Source organism: Clarias gariepinus, chromosome 18 (assembly GCF_024256425.1).
Source record: "Clarias gariepinus isolate MV-2021 ecotype Netherlands chromosome 18, CGAR_prim_01v2, whole genome shotgun sequence".
NCBI classification, from domain to species: domain Eukaryota; kingdom Metazoa; phylum Chordata; class Actinopteri; order Siluriformes; family Clariidae; genus Clarias; species Clarias gariepinus.
The window spans coordinates 30,096,853-30,113,298 of NC_071117.1; the positions used below are offsets into that span (position 1 = coordinate 30,096,853).

The 16,446-nt window shown below is 36.7% G+C and overlaps 1 protein-coding gene across 7 annotated transcripts in view; it reads right to left on the bottom strand.

The window, feature by feature from the left end:
- Positions 1-1,166: 1,166 nt before the first annotated feature.
- The window catches only part of LOC128506304 (interferon-induced protein 44-like), a 36,581-nt gene continuing 21,301 nt past the window's right edge, over positions 1,167-16,446 (bottom strand). For 2 of the 7 annotated variants that reach the window (XM_053476685.1, XM_053476687.1), the window contains exons 11-12: positions 6,767-7,440; positions 5,187-5,603 (exon numbers count right to left, since the gene is read on the bottom strand). Coding sequence is in view for 1 of the 7 variants with exons in the window: in XM_053476691.1 (XP_053332666.1) it covers positions 1,550-1,738; positions 1,951-2,051; positions 2,228-2,399; positions 4,198-4,350; positions 4,997-5,207; positions 5,288-5,321; positions 5,402-5,447; positions 5,546-5,554 (915 nt within the window). In the remaining 6 variants the exon portion in view is untranslated. Of the gene's footprint in view, positions 1,739-1,950; positions 2,052-2,227; positions 2,400-4,197; positions 4,351-4,996; positions 5,604-6,766; positions 7,441-16,446 lie in introns of those variants that run through there. The other 5 variants (XM_053476691.1, XM_053476690.1, XM_053476688.1 and 2 more) reach the window with 5 other exon arrangements.

A 16,446-nucleotide genomic window follows, 5' to 3' on the forward strand; every position in this document is an offset into this window, starting at 1 on the left:
AATTATGTTGGACGCAGCTGTAGTAAATAAGTTAAATGAACCTAATAAAATTAATTTGACTGAACCTAAGAACATTAAGTTGGGCCAACAAAATTGCTTAATGCTGAAAGAAAGCCATTAAATCTATAATTTAATTATGTTCATTCGACAAGTTATTTTTTTGAGTGTATGGTTGTAATGACAATAAAGCCTACTTGAACTTGAACTCTTTTTATTGTGCAACAATGTCAATTGTTAAAAGCACTATACAAATAAAATTTAATTAAATTTAATTAATCACACCACGCACCATACTAGGTTCCCCCCGATTCTCCAGCAATGCTCGCTTGGTCTCACCATCTCTCAGGAAGGAAGTCATTCATCCAGATTGTTTTCTGTTTACCCACCAAGGTGGGGAAATGGACCTCCTCTAACAATCACCCTATAAGTAATGTCAGGTTGTTGCCCCCTCCTGTGCTTTATGTCAGTATAGTCATACTTATGTCTGAAGAACCCTTTATTGCTTTACTGTTATGATTTGGAAATTTTTTAGTTTTGACACCCTGACTCATTTGGAGACTGGGTTGGGGGCCTTGGGCATGGGGTGTGGTGGGCTGTGGTGCACTGGATGTTCTGTTACCAAATGGGCTGGCTACACACACACACAGAATTCATGCAAATTTCAATATTAAACTATATTAATTTGTTAAATCAGTTTGGATACCAAGTACCAGTTTTGAGTTTACTTATACTATAATTCTCATCACAAACTGCATCCTTTTTGCTACACTGCTATTGAGACGGTATATCCTAAGTGAAAGTGTGGTGTATTTTGAACAATGGGCTCTGGGAATAGAAACCCTTTGACACACACACACACACACACACACACACACACACACACACACTCCCAAGCTTCCTGTTTTTGGTCAGAAAGGAAAGCTCATGCTGTGGATGGTGGAGTGGCACATTGATAGATTAGAACGGCAACATTTGTTCTAGACCATCAATCTAAAAAAGTCCTCTTAGAGCTAATATGTCCTCAGCATACAGTTGTATTCTCTTAACTTATTGTCCCGCGTCTGGAAATCTGGTTGTTTTGTCCTATTCTTTATAGATGTTAGTTAGTTTATTTCAGTTGACTTAAATATAAACTTTTAACCAGCTATTAACTTCAGAGACAAAAATACACATATCTTTTTAATTTTATTCTTGTTATTTTAGTGTAGTCATCAAAATCTTTGCAATTAAATAAATTCAGTTCACCGTGATATGAAAAAAACATAAACTTATATAAAGCCAAAAATGATCATGACTCTCTTATTACATTGATTTATTGTATGTATTGAAACCAGTAGAAAATAATTGTCATTACACAGGTAAGTGTTAGAGAGAGTAACAAAAAAGAGGAGGCGGTTTGACACCATCTTTCACATGGACAGATAAATATTAATAATAAAGTGAAAAGATTAAACATATTGTTTCTCTGTACATTCCTGTTCATCCTGCGATTTCCTGACACGTTTCATGTTGTTTCTCTGCTGGAGACTAAACTGGACACACTGGGAATTTATTCAGAATGTTGGTTTACATTGTAAACCTGGTCTTCAACATAGTCATTTGCGAAATTAACGATGTTGGTCGCTGCCATGAGAATCAGAATATCTGTGTGTATGTCGTTGGTAATCTGCTCAGAGTAGTTGAGCAGAGGGAAAATGCAGTTCATCGGGACTCCCAGTCTTTGACTGCAAACTTCCATCTGAGAGCAACAGGTACAACATGACTTAATGTTAAAAGTCAAAGTTTCAAATACATTTAAAAAATGTACAAAGTTAATGTTTGACATAGGAATGCATATGTCTGATACAATGTTGATGGTGATCAACATCATAGAGTTGACCACCATCAATATCAATATCATAGAGTAGATAGGGGAGCTACAGATCAGAAGGATGTTGCTGTTATTCTTACCTTTTCTTTAATTTTTTTGCTTTCGTAGATCTTCCTCAGGGTCTTGTTAACCAGAGGGCACGCTTTATCAACCATCGGCAAAATGACAACTTGAGGAATCCCTGTAAAATCACCAGAAACTGTTTCTATTGTTTCAATAAATCTAACTGTTTCTGTGTCTATCTTATGTAGAAATCAGCTTATATTTTCATGGTAATAAATCTTAGAAAAAAAAGATTACTGCAGTGATTACTGTAAGTGATGATGTTTTTCACCTGATATTTGGATGAAAACTTACCCAAGTCACTAGCTTTTTTCCGAACATCTCTCATTTTTTGGATAGCTTCATCAGGAATGAGAGAGATTCTGTCGGCTGGTAGAACACTCACCAGACAGTGCACTCTGTCTTTCAGACCGGGGTTACTGATGTAGTTTGGGTCAGTTTCAGCAATTGGATTAAGAGGATTAAACTGACAAAGAATAAATAGGTAATCAATACATTTAATATAAATAATCACCTTAAGCATTACTATTTATACAAAATCCTATATTTACACATTTTTGTTCTGCTGGTTTGTGTATTATAAGCAATCATTCGATTTTTGAGTACCACATTTATTATTCTTACATGTGTAGAGAATATGGGACATTCTCATTTGACCTGACTGATCTGCATGGTGTGGTGGTCTACTGTACCTCTCATGGTTGCTGAATATCAGTTACAAATAACCAACTTTTATATTTCTTTCATTCTGAATTATCGATCAATATGTAGGCAATGCTAGAACTCATGATAAGGGATTCATGGCCAGCTAATTTCATCAATTGTGAAAATAATGAATTTAATAAAGAAGTCTATAGCTAACATATAACAACGTTGAACAAACACATACAGTACATACCGGGTAAAGGACAGTAAGGAAGAAAGAAAAGAACAAAAGAATGGCAGTATTTCACATCAATTAACCACAACCTAATGAGAATCATCAAAGAATCAAGGTTCACCTTTAAAGGGGCTCAAACTTATACACGCATCTAACGAGTTTTAAAGGATACTTGCATTGGTCTTTATTTCTGAAAAAGAGTCCTGATTTAGTAGACACGAGGGTGTAAATGATGGACCTCAAGGTGTGCACTGGAGGTTTTCCTCTGGTTCCTCGAGAGGGAGGAATAGTCCACAAACTATAAAAACTGTAAAACTGCCAAAGGGTAAACTCTCAAAAGAAGAGATTTTGAGCCCCGAATAGCCTGGGTTAGGGACTTTTGATAGTGCCCTGACACACCCACTGTTTGGGTGGAATGGCCAATCAAAGACATGAATTTTTATGAATTATTTTATTTTATTTTATTTTTATGAGAAACTTTCTTTGTCTTATTTTATGGCCCATTGGAATTTTTTACTGCTGGTCCAGAGGGTTGTTGCAGTTTATTTCAAAATATTGTAGAAAGTATATAATGTCTTTTGTGATCACATGGAATACATCATTGTTTGAGAAATAAGGAGTAGATCATTTTGATACCAAGAAAGGCACCTTTAGGAGATACATTCATACACTCGAATATAAGCCATTAGAGTCTAAATAAGGCAAATAAAAAGTTGTAACTAGTGTAATCGGATAAAGGAGCGTACACACAATGCCTGCATATACAGGATACCTTTATAATAGCATAATCATGGTATAAAATAGAGTTAATGTCCTTATGTGTGTGTGTGATGTGTATTGCAAGTGTGGAGCCAGACCCCTGGTCTGGTTAGACTGTTGGTGGGTGGCACAGAGGTATCCTGCTAGTGTTTGGAATGTGTTTGAAGTTTGATGTAGAGACTTGGGAATTGATCTGTTTAGCCTCCTCGTGATAAGGGTGGGGAACTCACTGGCAATAAACATCCATATAAACGTAGAACGTGGGTCCGGGTCCGTAATATATATGCAAATCTCAAAGCCTTAAAGAGTCTCTTGCGGACATAGAGTCCAAACGATCATTGGTGATCCTAAGCAGACGCTACAACATCCTTAGAAGAGTGTGTAACCCTTTGGAACTATACCCAATGTATTTACTCCCATAAATTCAGTGTGTGGGTTTTGCAGATGTGAAAGACAGCAATCCTTACTAAATGCTCTCGTGCCATGGTACCTGGGTGAACTGTTAGCATTTCTGAAGCATTTTTGGCAGTTTGTGGTAAAAAATAAGAAAAAAAACCCTCAAATATTTCTCTTCTGATAGAATACAAAATTCGCTCAATTAATTAAATGTTGGTCATGAACTTACAGTGTAGCCATCTTTAATATGTCCCTGTAATATTTTGATCATATCTTCAGTCTGCACTCCTTTTGAATCCTCTGGCTCCAGACCCATCATATCAGAAAAGACAAATGGATAGAAAGATCCAGGCTCATTTTTCTTTAGCCTGTGATTTTTAAGCTGGACACAAAATAGAGGTTTACAGAGGTTTATCCTGTGGCAGGGTTTTGTTTAAAAAAAAATTAAACAATATATTTTTTTGTTAAATGTATGTACATTTATATGCAGTGTAATACAATATTTACTGTTAATTTAATGAAAAAAATTCTCAGATACTCGATAAACCTTCAAGTTCAAGTTCAAGTTCAAGTAGGTTCAAGTCGGCTTTATTGTCATTACAACCATATACAGTTAGTACACAGTGCCTCCAGGACCAAGGTGCTACATGCAACATAAATTTACAACATAAATTAACAGAGACACTAAACTAGCTAACCAAGAGGCCTAGTTAACTGGCTAGTAGAGACAGGACAGAGAGACCTAACATAAATTACAACATAAATTAACAAAAACTAACTAGCTAAGTGTAACTATTTTAACAGACAACATAAAGTGCACGTGCAAATGTGCAAACAAGAGCAACAACAAAGTGACAGTGCGCAACCACGACATAACAGAACATAAAATATGGTGTTGAGGTAGTGGGTAAACATAAACATTCCTTAAAACAGCAGCAAGAATTGAGGAATTAGTGCAAAAAAAAAAAGAAAATTTTAAAAATGCTTTTTAAAATTAAAGGCATTACAGATGATATTCTGTTGGTTACCTTTAAAGTGAAACTCTGACTTGGACCAGCTGATGAATCTGCCAGTGCAATTGCGATGTTACGTCCTTGAAGGACAGTGTTGATGGAGTTAACAAAGGTCGATTTTCCTGCTCCAATTGGACCATGAAGCAGAATCTTCAGCTCACTCACTTCTGTAGTTCCTGGCCGGAAATTCTTCACTGTATTCAACATCTGCCTTCTGTTACCTTCACTATTTAACGGGTAAACCAAAGATTCAGGTATTTACAAGATCTACTATTATTATGCTTTGTGCCATTTACAGGATGTTACCTCCATGTCACTGTCCGCCATGGGGCATCAAATTCTGTTGTTTAAAGAAGATGAATTCCAACATTACAAGAAGTTTGCTTTGACAATCAAGTGTTTATTTCTGTAGTAACTTACCAGGATCTGGGGTTGGGACTTCAAAAGAAAATGCCTTCTGAAAAAGCTGCAGCAGCAATATTAACAGTAGCAGCAGAACATAGTAATAACAACAATAACAGCAATAATACAACAATAATAATAATAATAATAATAATTTCCTACCCAATTCATGGTCGCTGGTCTCTGTGAGCTGCACCTTAAATGTGTTGTGGCACTAATTCTATGTAGAGATGTGTACAGAATTAACTTGTTTGGTTATAAACACATACACGTATAAATCACACCTACATTTAATTCAACTCTATTCACCTTTACATTGAATATCAATCATCATAAACTTATTCTCACATCCATCAGGAACAACTTAGTGAAACACAGTGGGACACAGACAGATAGAAACTACTGCAGTTGACACAGTCAGGCTTCCTGTAAGGTGTGTGTTGTTCTTTATTTCCCTACTGTGTATGACTCTTTATCTCTGTTTTCCTGATTATATTGGTCCTTGAATTCAGGGCTAATTTGCATTACTCCACTTGCTTCACTCAATCTCTTTGGATCTGTTTTCTGGATTTGTTTATGCAGTTTTCACTGCGCCTGCCGGTCTGTCTGGCAATATTGAGATAAAGTTATAGATGTAATTGCATTACAGTGCAGGAGTGCCAACTGCAGAGCATTACACACATATTACTTTCTGAAGACTCTAATTTGGTGTTATTTAAATGTAATCATCAATTGTGGAAAAGTATAAACAATGCATTTTATAAAGTAAGGGGAAAACAGGGCAAGTGGTAATCTAATATACTGAGATTTTAAGAGGAAAAGAAATAGGGTGAATAGAGGTAAAGTGGGACAATTTCTGAAAATAGTGGTTAAATATGATGTGCCACACCCCGGAAGTGATGTCATAGCCACAGATTTTTTATTTTTTTTATCACATACTTGCTAATGATAAACTCATTGTTGATTTTTAGTAATAAAAACATATCCATGCAAAGATATAAATTATTAAGCTTAACTGTCCCACTTTACCACTATTCACCCCATATAAAATATAACCACAGACATTCACCCCAGTCAGTTATAAGATGAAAAGACAAGAAAAGGATAAATTGAAGATGACATCAGACAGTTAGCTTTATATTTCATAGATGCATTATTATTATTATTATTATTATTATTATTATTGTTGTTGTTGTTATTATCATCAATAATGTATAGTAAGAATTCAAAAAGTATAACAGGTTAAGAAGTTTCTCTTGTATATTCAAGATGTTGTTTGTCCATCGTTTTATCTTTAACTGCCTTCGACCTTTTTCTATCTTTCTACCTTTCTATCCATCTTTCTACCTTTTTCTGTTTCTATCTTTTTCATTTTCTTCTTACCTTTATTCTGCTCTGGCTGTAGAGCTGTGTGTATCGTTGCTACTCCAACTGTGTGAGACTGCGTCACAGAAAGAGGCTTTAATATAAAACTGGAACTGGGTGTGACTCAGATCTTTTCTTTCACTTTCACAACATTGCTGTAATTCTGTAAAAAAAAATTAAATAAATAAATAAACACAAAATCCAGTGTAATACAGAGATAAGGAGACAGGTTTACCTCTGACTGTCACAGACCATTGTTTATATGAATGATCTTTAATTAATAATGTAAAATCATGATATTAACTAATAATGTGGTAATACTAAACTACATTGCTTTAGCTCCTTTTTCTTTAATTACAATTTAGTCATTGTCGCAAAGCAGCTTTACACAATCAACAGAATCATTTAAGTTTGTACAGAATGTGAATGTGTATAAGTCAAAATGGTCAGATAGTTCCTGATGAGCAAGCCGAGGGCGATGGCTACCATGGAGTCTTGGTAGTTATTGGAGGCTCAGGTAGACTTGTAGGAAATTCCAGTCCTGAACTATTGACCAACTGCAGCCAAGTCAAGTCCTCAGAGAAACAGCTTTCAATATAAGTCGAGGCCAGAACCGTCTTCATGGTAGAGTGAAACCATCCCCAGACACCAGACGCATCCCAAAGAGACACAAGGCATCCATGTGACGAGATCTCCAGGAGTGGGGCACCAGGATGAGTCAGACGGGTCCAGAGGGCAGAGGAGAGGGGAGAGCAGAAGAGGAGAGATAACAGTTAGGTATGGTCACAGTCACATAATGTAAAAGGTGAAAATAAAATTTTTAAGTGTAATGTAGAGTGCAAGCAGAGACAGGACTAAGTATAACAACATAACTAAAAGGGAGAGCCAGAAGGAAATACAGACATGAGCGATCCCAGAGATGTAACAACCAGACAGTAAGTTGTTAAAATATTCCAACCTGGAGGTGATAAAAGCATAAACTAGTTTTTTTGCATTGTTTAGTGACAATATATTCCCTAACTTGGCAATATTTCTAAAGTGAAACAATGCTATTCTGGTGATATTGTCTATTTGTGCTTCAAATGAAAGACTAGAATCTATAATCACACCAAGTTCTTTTACTGTTGCACTTGATGGGAAAAAGTTACAGTGTGATCTAAAATCTTACTTCTAGCTGCATGCAGTCCTATGACTAGAACTTCTGTCTTATCAGGATTAACTAGAAGAAAGTTATTATATCCAGTCTTTTATATTATTTACGCATTGCTCAACTTTAGCAAGCTGTTTTTTTCTCATCTGGTTTTGCTAAGAAGTATAACTGTGTGTCGTCAGCATAACAGTGAAAACTAATACCATGCTTACGGATTATGTTGTCCAAAGGAAGCATGTAAAGGGAAAAAAAACAGTGGACCTAAAACTGAACCCTGTGGAACACCAAACCCCACTAAAGAACATGCAGAATAATCACCATTTAAATCTACATACTGATAACAATTGGTCAATAGGATCTGAGCCAGGAGAGGGCTGTTCTCTTAATTCCTGTCACATTTTCTAATCTTTGAAGGAGAATACTATGATCAATGGTGTCAAAAGCTGCACGAGAGTTTGAGTAACAAAAGCAGAGTGATGCAACCCTGGTCATGGGCCAATAGGATGTCATTTACTACATTAACAAGTGCTGTCTCTGTGCTGTGATGAGGCCTAAATCCTAACTGATACAGTTCATGTATGCTATTTATATTTAGATATGAGCATAGCTGCTCCGCTACTATCTTTTCCAGAATCTTAGAGATAAAGGGGAGGTTTGATATCGGCCTGTAACTGGACAGCTGACAGGGGTCAAGGTCAGGTTTCTTAATTTTCGGTTTAATTACTGCTAATTTAAAAGATTTTGGAACATACCCAATGCTGAGTGAAGAATTAATTATTCTCATCAGGGGTTCTGTTATTGCTGGTACTATCTGTTTAAGAAAATGTGTCGGTACAGGATCTAATATACAGGTTGATGAATTTGCAGAAGATATGAGTGAAATTAGTTCATTCTCTTCAAGGGGAGTAAAGTATTCTAGGTTCTGATCTGACAAGGCTAGTTTAACATCTGCATGAATTACATTGTTTGGTTTCAAAGCCTCAATTATATGCCTAAGATTTACAACTTTATTATTAAAAAAGTTCATGAAGTCCTCACTATTATACAATGTTGTTGTGGAGATTTCTGTAGTGGTCTTATTTCTAGTTAATTTGGCTACGGTATTAAATAAAAATCTAGGATTATTTTTGTTATTTTCTATAAGAGTGGAAAAATATGTTGATCTAGCTACACTAAGAGCTTTTCTATAGTTTAGGATGCTGTCCTCCAATGCTATTTGAAATACTAACAATTTAGTTTGACGCCATTTACGTTTTAATTTTAAAGATTTAAAGAGTAGGGCTGAAGGAGCGAGCCCCCCTTCAGCCCCCTTCCTCTCAGGTTGCCAAACAAACACACAAACTCTTCTCTGTCGCGACTGTTTTTAAAGGTGAGGAGCTGTTTAATTTGGTTTTTTGTTGTTGTTGTTGTTGTTTTACTTTACAGTAGTGATCCCGTTAGTATGCGCTCACGTGAGTGTGCCTAGTGATGTTCCTTGCTAATTTTTAAACGGTTTAAAAACGGTCTCTCCATTAATATGTGTGTGTGTGTGTGTGTGTGTGTGTATTCATCCAGCAGGAAAGAGGATTCCCTACAATTCCCTTGCAAGAGAGAGAAAAACCGTTGGCTCACTTGTGATGACGTGACGCTCGGTGTCAAAACAAGAAGCGCATGCGTGAAACATGATACTCGGTGTTCGTAAACTAAGACAATGCTCGTTTTTCAAGTAAAAAATTATTAAAACTCGTTGCTCGTCTTGCGGAACACTCGTAAACCGCGTTACTCGTATTCCGAGGTTCCACTGTATAACGTTTTGAGAAAATTCATTAGTTCGTTTGAAACTTCTAACCTTCTCAGATGGTTTTTTTTTTGTGTGACAGTGCTTCCTGAACTCGCTTCCGTGAAATTATCGCTAAAACAATGTAATGACCTCCCCTGAGGATATAAAGCTTTATTAAGGGGGTTTGAATAAATCAGATCTACCTCAACAGATAATAAACTATGCTATGTCATAACCAAAGCAAACACCATGATTATGCCTCGTTTCGTTCGGTGTTGCTAGGCAACGGACCACGCGCCTAATCGGGAATGTGGAAATGTGGAAGTGATGTGTGGCCACTTAATGAGAACTAAAGTAAAGATTTTGGTAACTACATGGGGTGTAACATCTGCATAGTGACACTAAAAAGCTGAACAACTTCACTTTTCCGTTATGGTAACATAAGCACCTCCAATACCTGTCGCTGCTGCTGTGGAAATATTACGCTACGGATATTAAATATAGTATTTTTATTGAAACAAAACTAATACCATAAATAAAATATAACGTATTAAAACGTTTATAACATCAAAAATGATTCGATTAATTTACAAGATGTACGGAGATATAGTATTTATTTTATTTATGGGTTTTTTACACATTACAAGCCTATATAATACTAAGGGTTTCTAAATAAAGTTAAAATGTGAATTATTGTGTCCTATTTATATGATGTCGTCCTCGATAATGATTATATTTATATATATACAGTGGTGTAAAAAACTATTTGCCCCCTTACTGATTTTTTATTCTTTTGCATGTTTGTCACACTTAAATGTTTCTGCTCATCAAAAACCGTTAACTATTAGTCAAAGATAACATAATTGAACACAAAATGCAGTTTTTAAATGAAGGTATACGTTATTTAGGAAGAAAAAAACTCCAAATCTACATGGCCCTGTGTGAAAAAGTGATTGGCTCCCTTGTTAAAAAAATTACTTAATTGTGGTTTATCACACCTGAGTTCAATTTCTGTAGTCACCCCCAGGCCTGATTACTGCCACACCTGTTTCAATCAAGAAATCACTTAAATAGGAGCTACCTGACACAGAGAAGTAGACCAAAAGCACCTCAAAAGCTAGACATCATGCCAATATCCAAAGAAATTCAGGAACAAATGAGAACAAAAGTAATTGAAATCTATCAGTCTGGTAAAGGTTATAAAGCCATTTCTAAAGCTTTGGGACTCCAGCGAACCACAGTGAGAGCCATTATCCACAAATGGCAAAAACATGGAACAGTGGTGAACCTTCCCAGGAGTGGCCGGCCGACCAAAATTACCCCAAGAGCGCAGAGACAACTCATCCGAGAGGCAACAAAAGACCCCAGGACAACATCTAAAGAACTGCAGGCCTCACTTGCCTCAATTAAGGTCAGTGTTCACGACTCCACCATAAGAAAGAGACTGGGCAAAAACAGCCTGCATGGCAGATTTCCAAGGCGCAAACCACTTTTAAGCAAAAAGAACATTAAGGCTCATCTCAATTTTGCTAAAAAAACATCTCAATGATTGCCAAGACTTTTGGGAAAATACCTTGTGGACCGACGAGACAAAAGTTGAACTTTTTGGAAGGTGCGTGTCCCGTTACATCTGGCGTAAAAGTAACACAGCATTTCAGTAAAAGAACATCATACCAACAGTAAAATATGGTGGTGGTAGTGTGATGGTCTGGGGTTGTTTTGCTGCTTCAGGACCTGGAAGGCTTGCTGTGATAGATGGAACCATGAATTCTACTGTCTACCAAAAAATCCTGAAGGAGAATGTCCGGCCATCTGTTCGTCAACTCAAGCTGAAGCGATCTTGGGTGCTGCAGCAGGACAATGACCCAAAACACACCAGCCAATCCACCTCTGAATGGCTGAAGAAAAACAAAGTGAAGACTTTGGAGTGGCCTAGTCAAAGTCCTGACCTGAATCCTATTGAGACCTTAAAAAGGCGGTTCATGCTAGAAAACCCTCAAATAAAGCTGAATTACAACAATTTTGCAAAGATGAGTGGGCCAAAATTCCTCCAGAGCGCTGTAAAAGACTCGTTGCAAGTTATCGCAAACGCTTGATTGCAGTTCTTGCTGCTAAGGGTGACCCAACCAGTTATTAGGTTCAGGGGGCAATTACTTTTTCACACAGGGACATGTAGGTTTGGATTTTTTTTCTCCCTAAATAATAAAAACCATCATTTAAAAACTGCATTTTGTGTTTACTTGTGTTATCTTTGACTAATATTTAAATGTGTTTGATGAACAGAAACATTTTGTGTGACCACCATGCAAAAGAATAAGATATCAGGAAGGGGGCAAATAGTTTTTCACACCACTGTGTGTATATATATATATGTGTGTGTGTGTTTCATATATGTGTATGCAAGTGTTTCATGTGTGTGTGCATGAGTGAAGTTTGATTTAAGCGCTATACAGCGCCTCATAGAGTTTCAGGTAAATTTCAGGTAAAAAAAGATCTTTTAAGAGGAGTGTGTATGCACTTTTAATATACAGTAAATAATAAACACTGCCCTTTGCAAAGTGAAAGTGAGTGTTGTTGATCAAAAGGCTGATAAACACCCGCTGTCTGGCGTTTCAACCTTGAACTTGACAGAAACGTGCCTGTCTATGACAGGCCTTACCCCCGACACTGGGAATTTTTTTAATGCGTATTGGTAGTATTCGTACAGGAGGACGCCATCTAAAATAAAAAAAAAGATAAATTCCATCAATGTTTCGTAAATGGCAAGTTTTAGGTTTCAATTACTATGAATAAAATGTATTTCTTATATCACTTCTAGTTTTATTGGATTGTAAAAAAGTTCCCGTTTTTTTGTGTCACTCTGTATATATTCTATTTGCTGAATACAACGCGACCCGAGGTGAAACCCCACAGAACCCCCAGTTACTGTAGTGCCTCTTCTCACCTTTCATTCACGATAGGTGTGAAGTTATTAAACCAGTTTCGCTGGTTTCGATGGGGTTATTGGCTGTATTGGGGGTTTTAAAACAAAAAACAAGACCGAGCTGACATCTCTGCCTAAAATGTATTTCGCCAGCAAAACATAAAATAAATAGAAATTAAAATGTTAGATGGTACCGATTAAATCAGGCTTCATAGTTGGATTGGATACTTTGAGTATAATTCATACATTTACTGAATATATTCAGATTTTGTAAAATAACGAAAACTGATGTCTCCGTTTCCTTCCTCCTTCCATTTGTCCGCATTACCATTCTTTCCTCATTTTAATCTGCGTATTTAAGTAAAATATAGTTTGCATAAAGGTCTAAATATTTCTTTTTATTTATGGACAGGTGTATTATGTTTGATCTGCATTATTGCATTATGTTTCAAGACATGCTTCATTTACCTTAGTTAAATTTACACATTTACACCTTACAGCGTGGACACACTGAAATCTAATGCCACAAAAAGAAAACAAATCATCTGATCAATAAAATATAAAAGCTTAGAGATGACCATTTTCTCATATTTTTGTGTTCATTGGATTAAATTAAAACATACGTATTTTTATTTCTGATTCAACAGGACAATGAGGTCTGCTGGAAGTGCAAGTTGGGGTGGGGGTGGGGGAGCGCACTGCCGTTTCACGCAGTACATGGCCAATTTTACGCATGGCCAATAAGTTTGGTATCAAGTTCTGGGTGACCGCTGATGTTGAAACAAAATACATGTTGAATGCAATTCCCTATCTAGGGAAAGACGACAGTAGGGCGGCTGGTCAGCGGTTATCAGACATTGTTGTAATGTTTATTGTGGAGCCTTTCCTGGGGAAAGGAAGAAATATAACGCTCACGATTTACCGGGCAAAACGAAAGAAAAATGTATGCGTTCTGAGCACAATGCATCAGGCAGTTTCAACTGATAATGGCGAAAAGAAACAATTCCCTACTACAGCAGCACTTAAGTTGGCATTGATGTTATGGATCAAATGGCGAGGCTGTATTCAGTAAAGGGAAGCCCCCGGCGCTGGCCTGTGGCTGTGTTTTACAACCTCCTAGACCTGGCGGCAATTAATGCACATATTCTATATAAACAGAGCATGAATGTGACCATAAGCAGGAGGAGATTTATTCTGGAGTTGGTAAAGGAGCTATGTGCGCACCAGAAAACGGCAAAGGCAGCAGGGGCACAGTATAGTAACCTGTTTATAAAGCAGACACTGTTTTTTTTTTTTTCATTTTGTAATCTTTCTCGTGTTTACCTTGTACTGTACAATGTTTTATGAATTACTGTAAATAAACTACATACCTATGAGATGCGCGCACATACATACAAAAACTCTATGTACACACTACTGCACAGAGTAGCGAACTGTAGCGCTGTAGGGAACTAGTAAACAACGGATCTAAATAAAATAAATACTATATCTCCGTACATCTTGTAAATTAATCGAATCATTTTTGATAACTTATAAACGTTTCAATACGTTATATTTTTTAAATGGTATTAGTTTTTGTTTAAATAAATATTCTATATTTAATATCCGTAGCGTAATATTTCCACAGCAGCAGCGACAGGTATCGGAGGTGCTTATGTTACCATAACAGAAAAGTGAAGTTGTTCAGCTGTTTAGTGTCACTATGCAGATGTTACACCCCATGTAGTTACCGAAATCTTTGCTTTAGTTCTCATTGGGTGGCCACACATCACTTCCACATTTCCACATTCTCGATTAGATGCGTAGTCCGTTGCCTAGCAACACCGAACGAAACGAAGCATAATCATGGTATTTGCTTCGGTTATGACATAGCATAGTTTATTGTCTGCTGTGGCAGATCTGATTCATTTAAAGCCAATAATAAAGCTTTTTATCCTCAGGAGGGGTCATTACATTGTTTTAGCATAGATCTGCTCCATCTAAAGCACTGTCACACAAAAAAAACATCCGACAGTTCAGAAGCTTCAAATAGGATGAACGCATTAATGAATTTTCTCAAAACGTTATAAAATTAAGTAGAGCTAAATCCCTAAATCTCTGTATAAAATATCACAGATTATCAATGCGGGAATGAATGGCGTATTGTCGATATTTCACAGAAGCATATATATATATATAAACTGCATATATGGAATGAAACCTGAGACAGTTACATATACACACTGAATGACGCATAGATAGTATGCACGATCCCTTGAGCAATCTGCTGAGAGAAATGAGAATCGCTGGTTGGAAAAAGCAGAAAACGGCATGACCGGCGCGCAGCTGTCAGCAATTTCACGGAAATAAGAGCAAAATAGCTTTATACTGGCTTTTACTGGTGCAATTTTAAAAAATGTAAGCGTACAGGGTGATTAAGCTCACAGAACTAGGAGAAGTTATGAAAGGAGGGCCCTGGAATTTGATCGAGTGTGAAGTATTATTTTTTACCCATAGCGGTCAAATGACCGCTGCTCGGCGCTTCTAGTGTTAAATATGCTTATACTGTAGATACATAGGTTACATTTTAAAAGTACAATTGCAAATAAATTACAAACTGCATGTAATGTTGTAAAATATGAATAAAACAGTATTAGACACAAATATATAATATGGTAGTATATTGTAAGAGACCACATACTATTACTAAAACAGTAACTAGCCGTTAGCAGATTGAAAGGGTAAGGACCACCAGAGATATTAATTATACCTTTAAATGTGTATTTACATTTGTTATTGTGCTGTACATTACACCATTCAGTCTTTGCCCCGCATATCACATTCACATTGTCCATTACTTTGTTGAATACAAATCCATGTTTACAAAATGACAAAACCAGAGAACGTCCCCAGTGAAGCACAACACATTTATTTAAATTCTCGAATGTTGCTTGTGGGATTTCGCGGCACAGGCAAGACGTATTGCGGCATTTCGCGGGCAAAAACATGCATTTTGTACTCACGGTTTGGGAACAGCATCATATAGGACAGACAAGCTCTACAGAGGGTGGAGCGATCAGCTAAGTGCATCAACCGCACCAAGCCCCTTGACCTGCACTCAATCTACAGCAAGCGGTGCTGGACCAAGGTCAGGAAGATTGTGAAGGACCTCAGCCACTCCAGTAATGGACTGTTCTCTCTGTTGCTTCTGTGAAGGCCAACACAGCTCCTTCCTGCAGGCTATACAGACTCTTAATCATGATACCATATAGGACTTAACACTCTGATCTGCTTTCTCACACAATAACAGTCTCACTGCTCATCATATTGCACATTATACATTACATTTTGATGCACATTTGCACATTTTTCACACCCTGACACCCTTGAACTTTACACATTATTCTGTGCATTGTCTTTATGCACATTTATATCCTAGTTCCATTTTAATAAAATTTTATTTCATTTTATTATGTGTACATATTGTACATTTTTACACCGAAAAAAATTCCTAAAATATTTTATATTTTATATTCTATTTGAAAACTCAATATATATATATATTTTTTAAGGTCATTAGTGTTTCACTTTGTATCATACTGTGCGTGACTGTGTATGTGTCAAATACAATTTTTATTAGAATTTAAATAAAAATATGACAAAATCTTTTTAAACGCATTCACACATGATATTATGGAAACTTACATGGCTTTACTTACACAGCTCTTTACATTCTCTATAGCTGGCACAGGAGGCCTGGAGCCTATTCCAGGGGACATGGAACCAATTTATCACAGGGTACAAGCACACGTAATGAGCAATTTTGGAAATGCCAGTAGCATATTCCAAGGAAACCCATGAAGCACAGGGAGAGCTCTACACACACA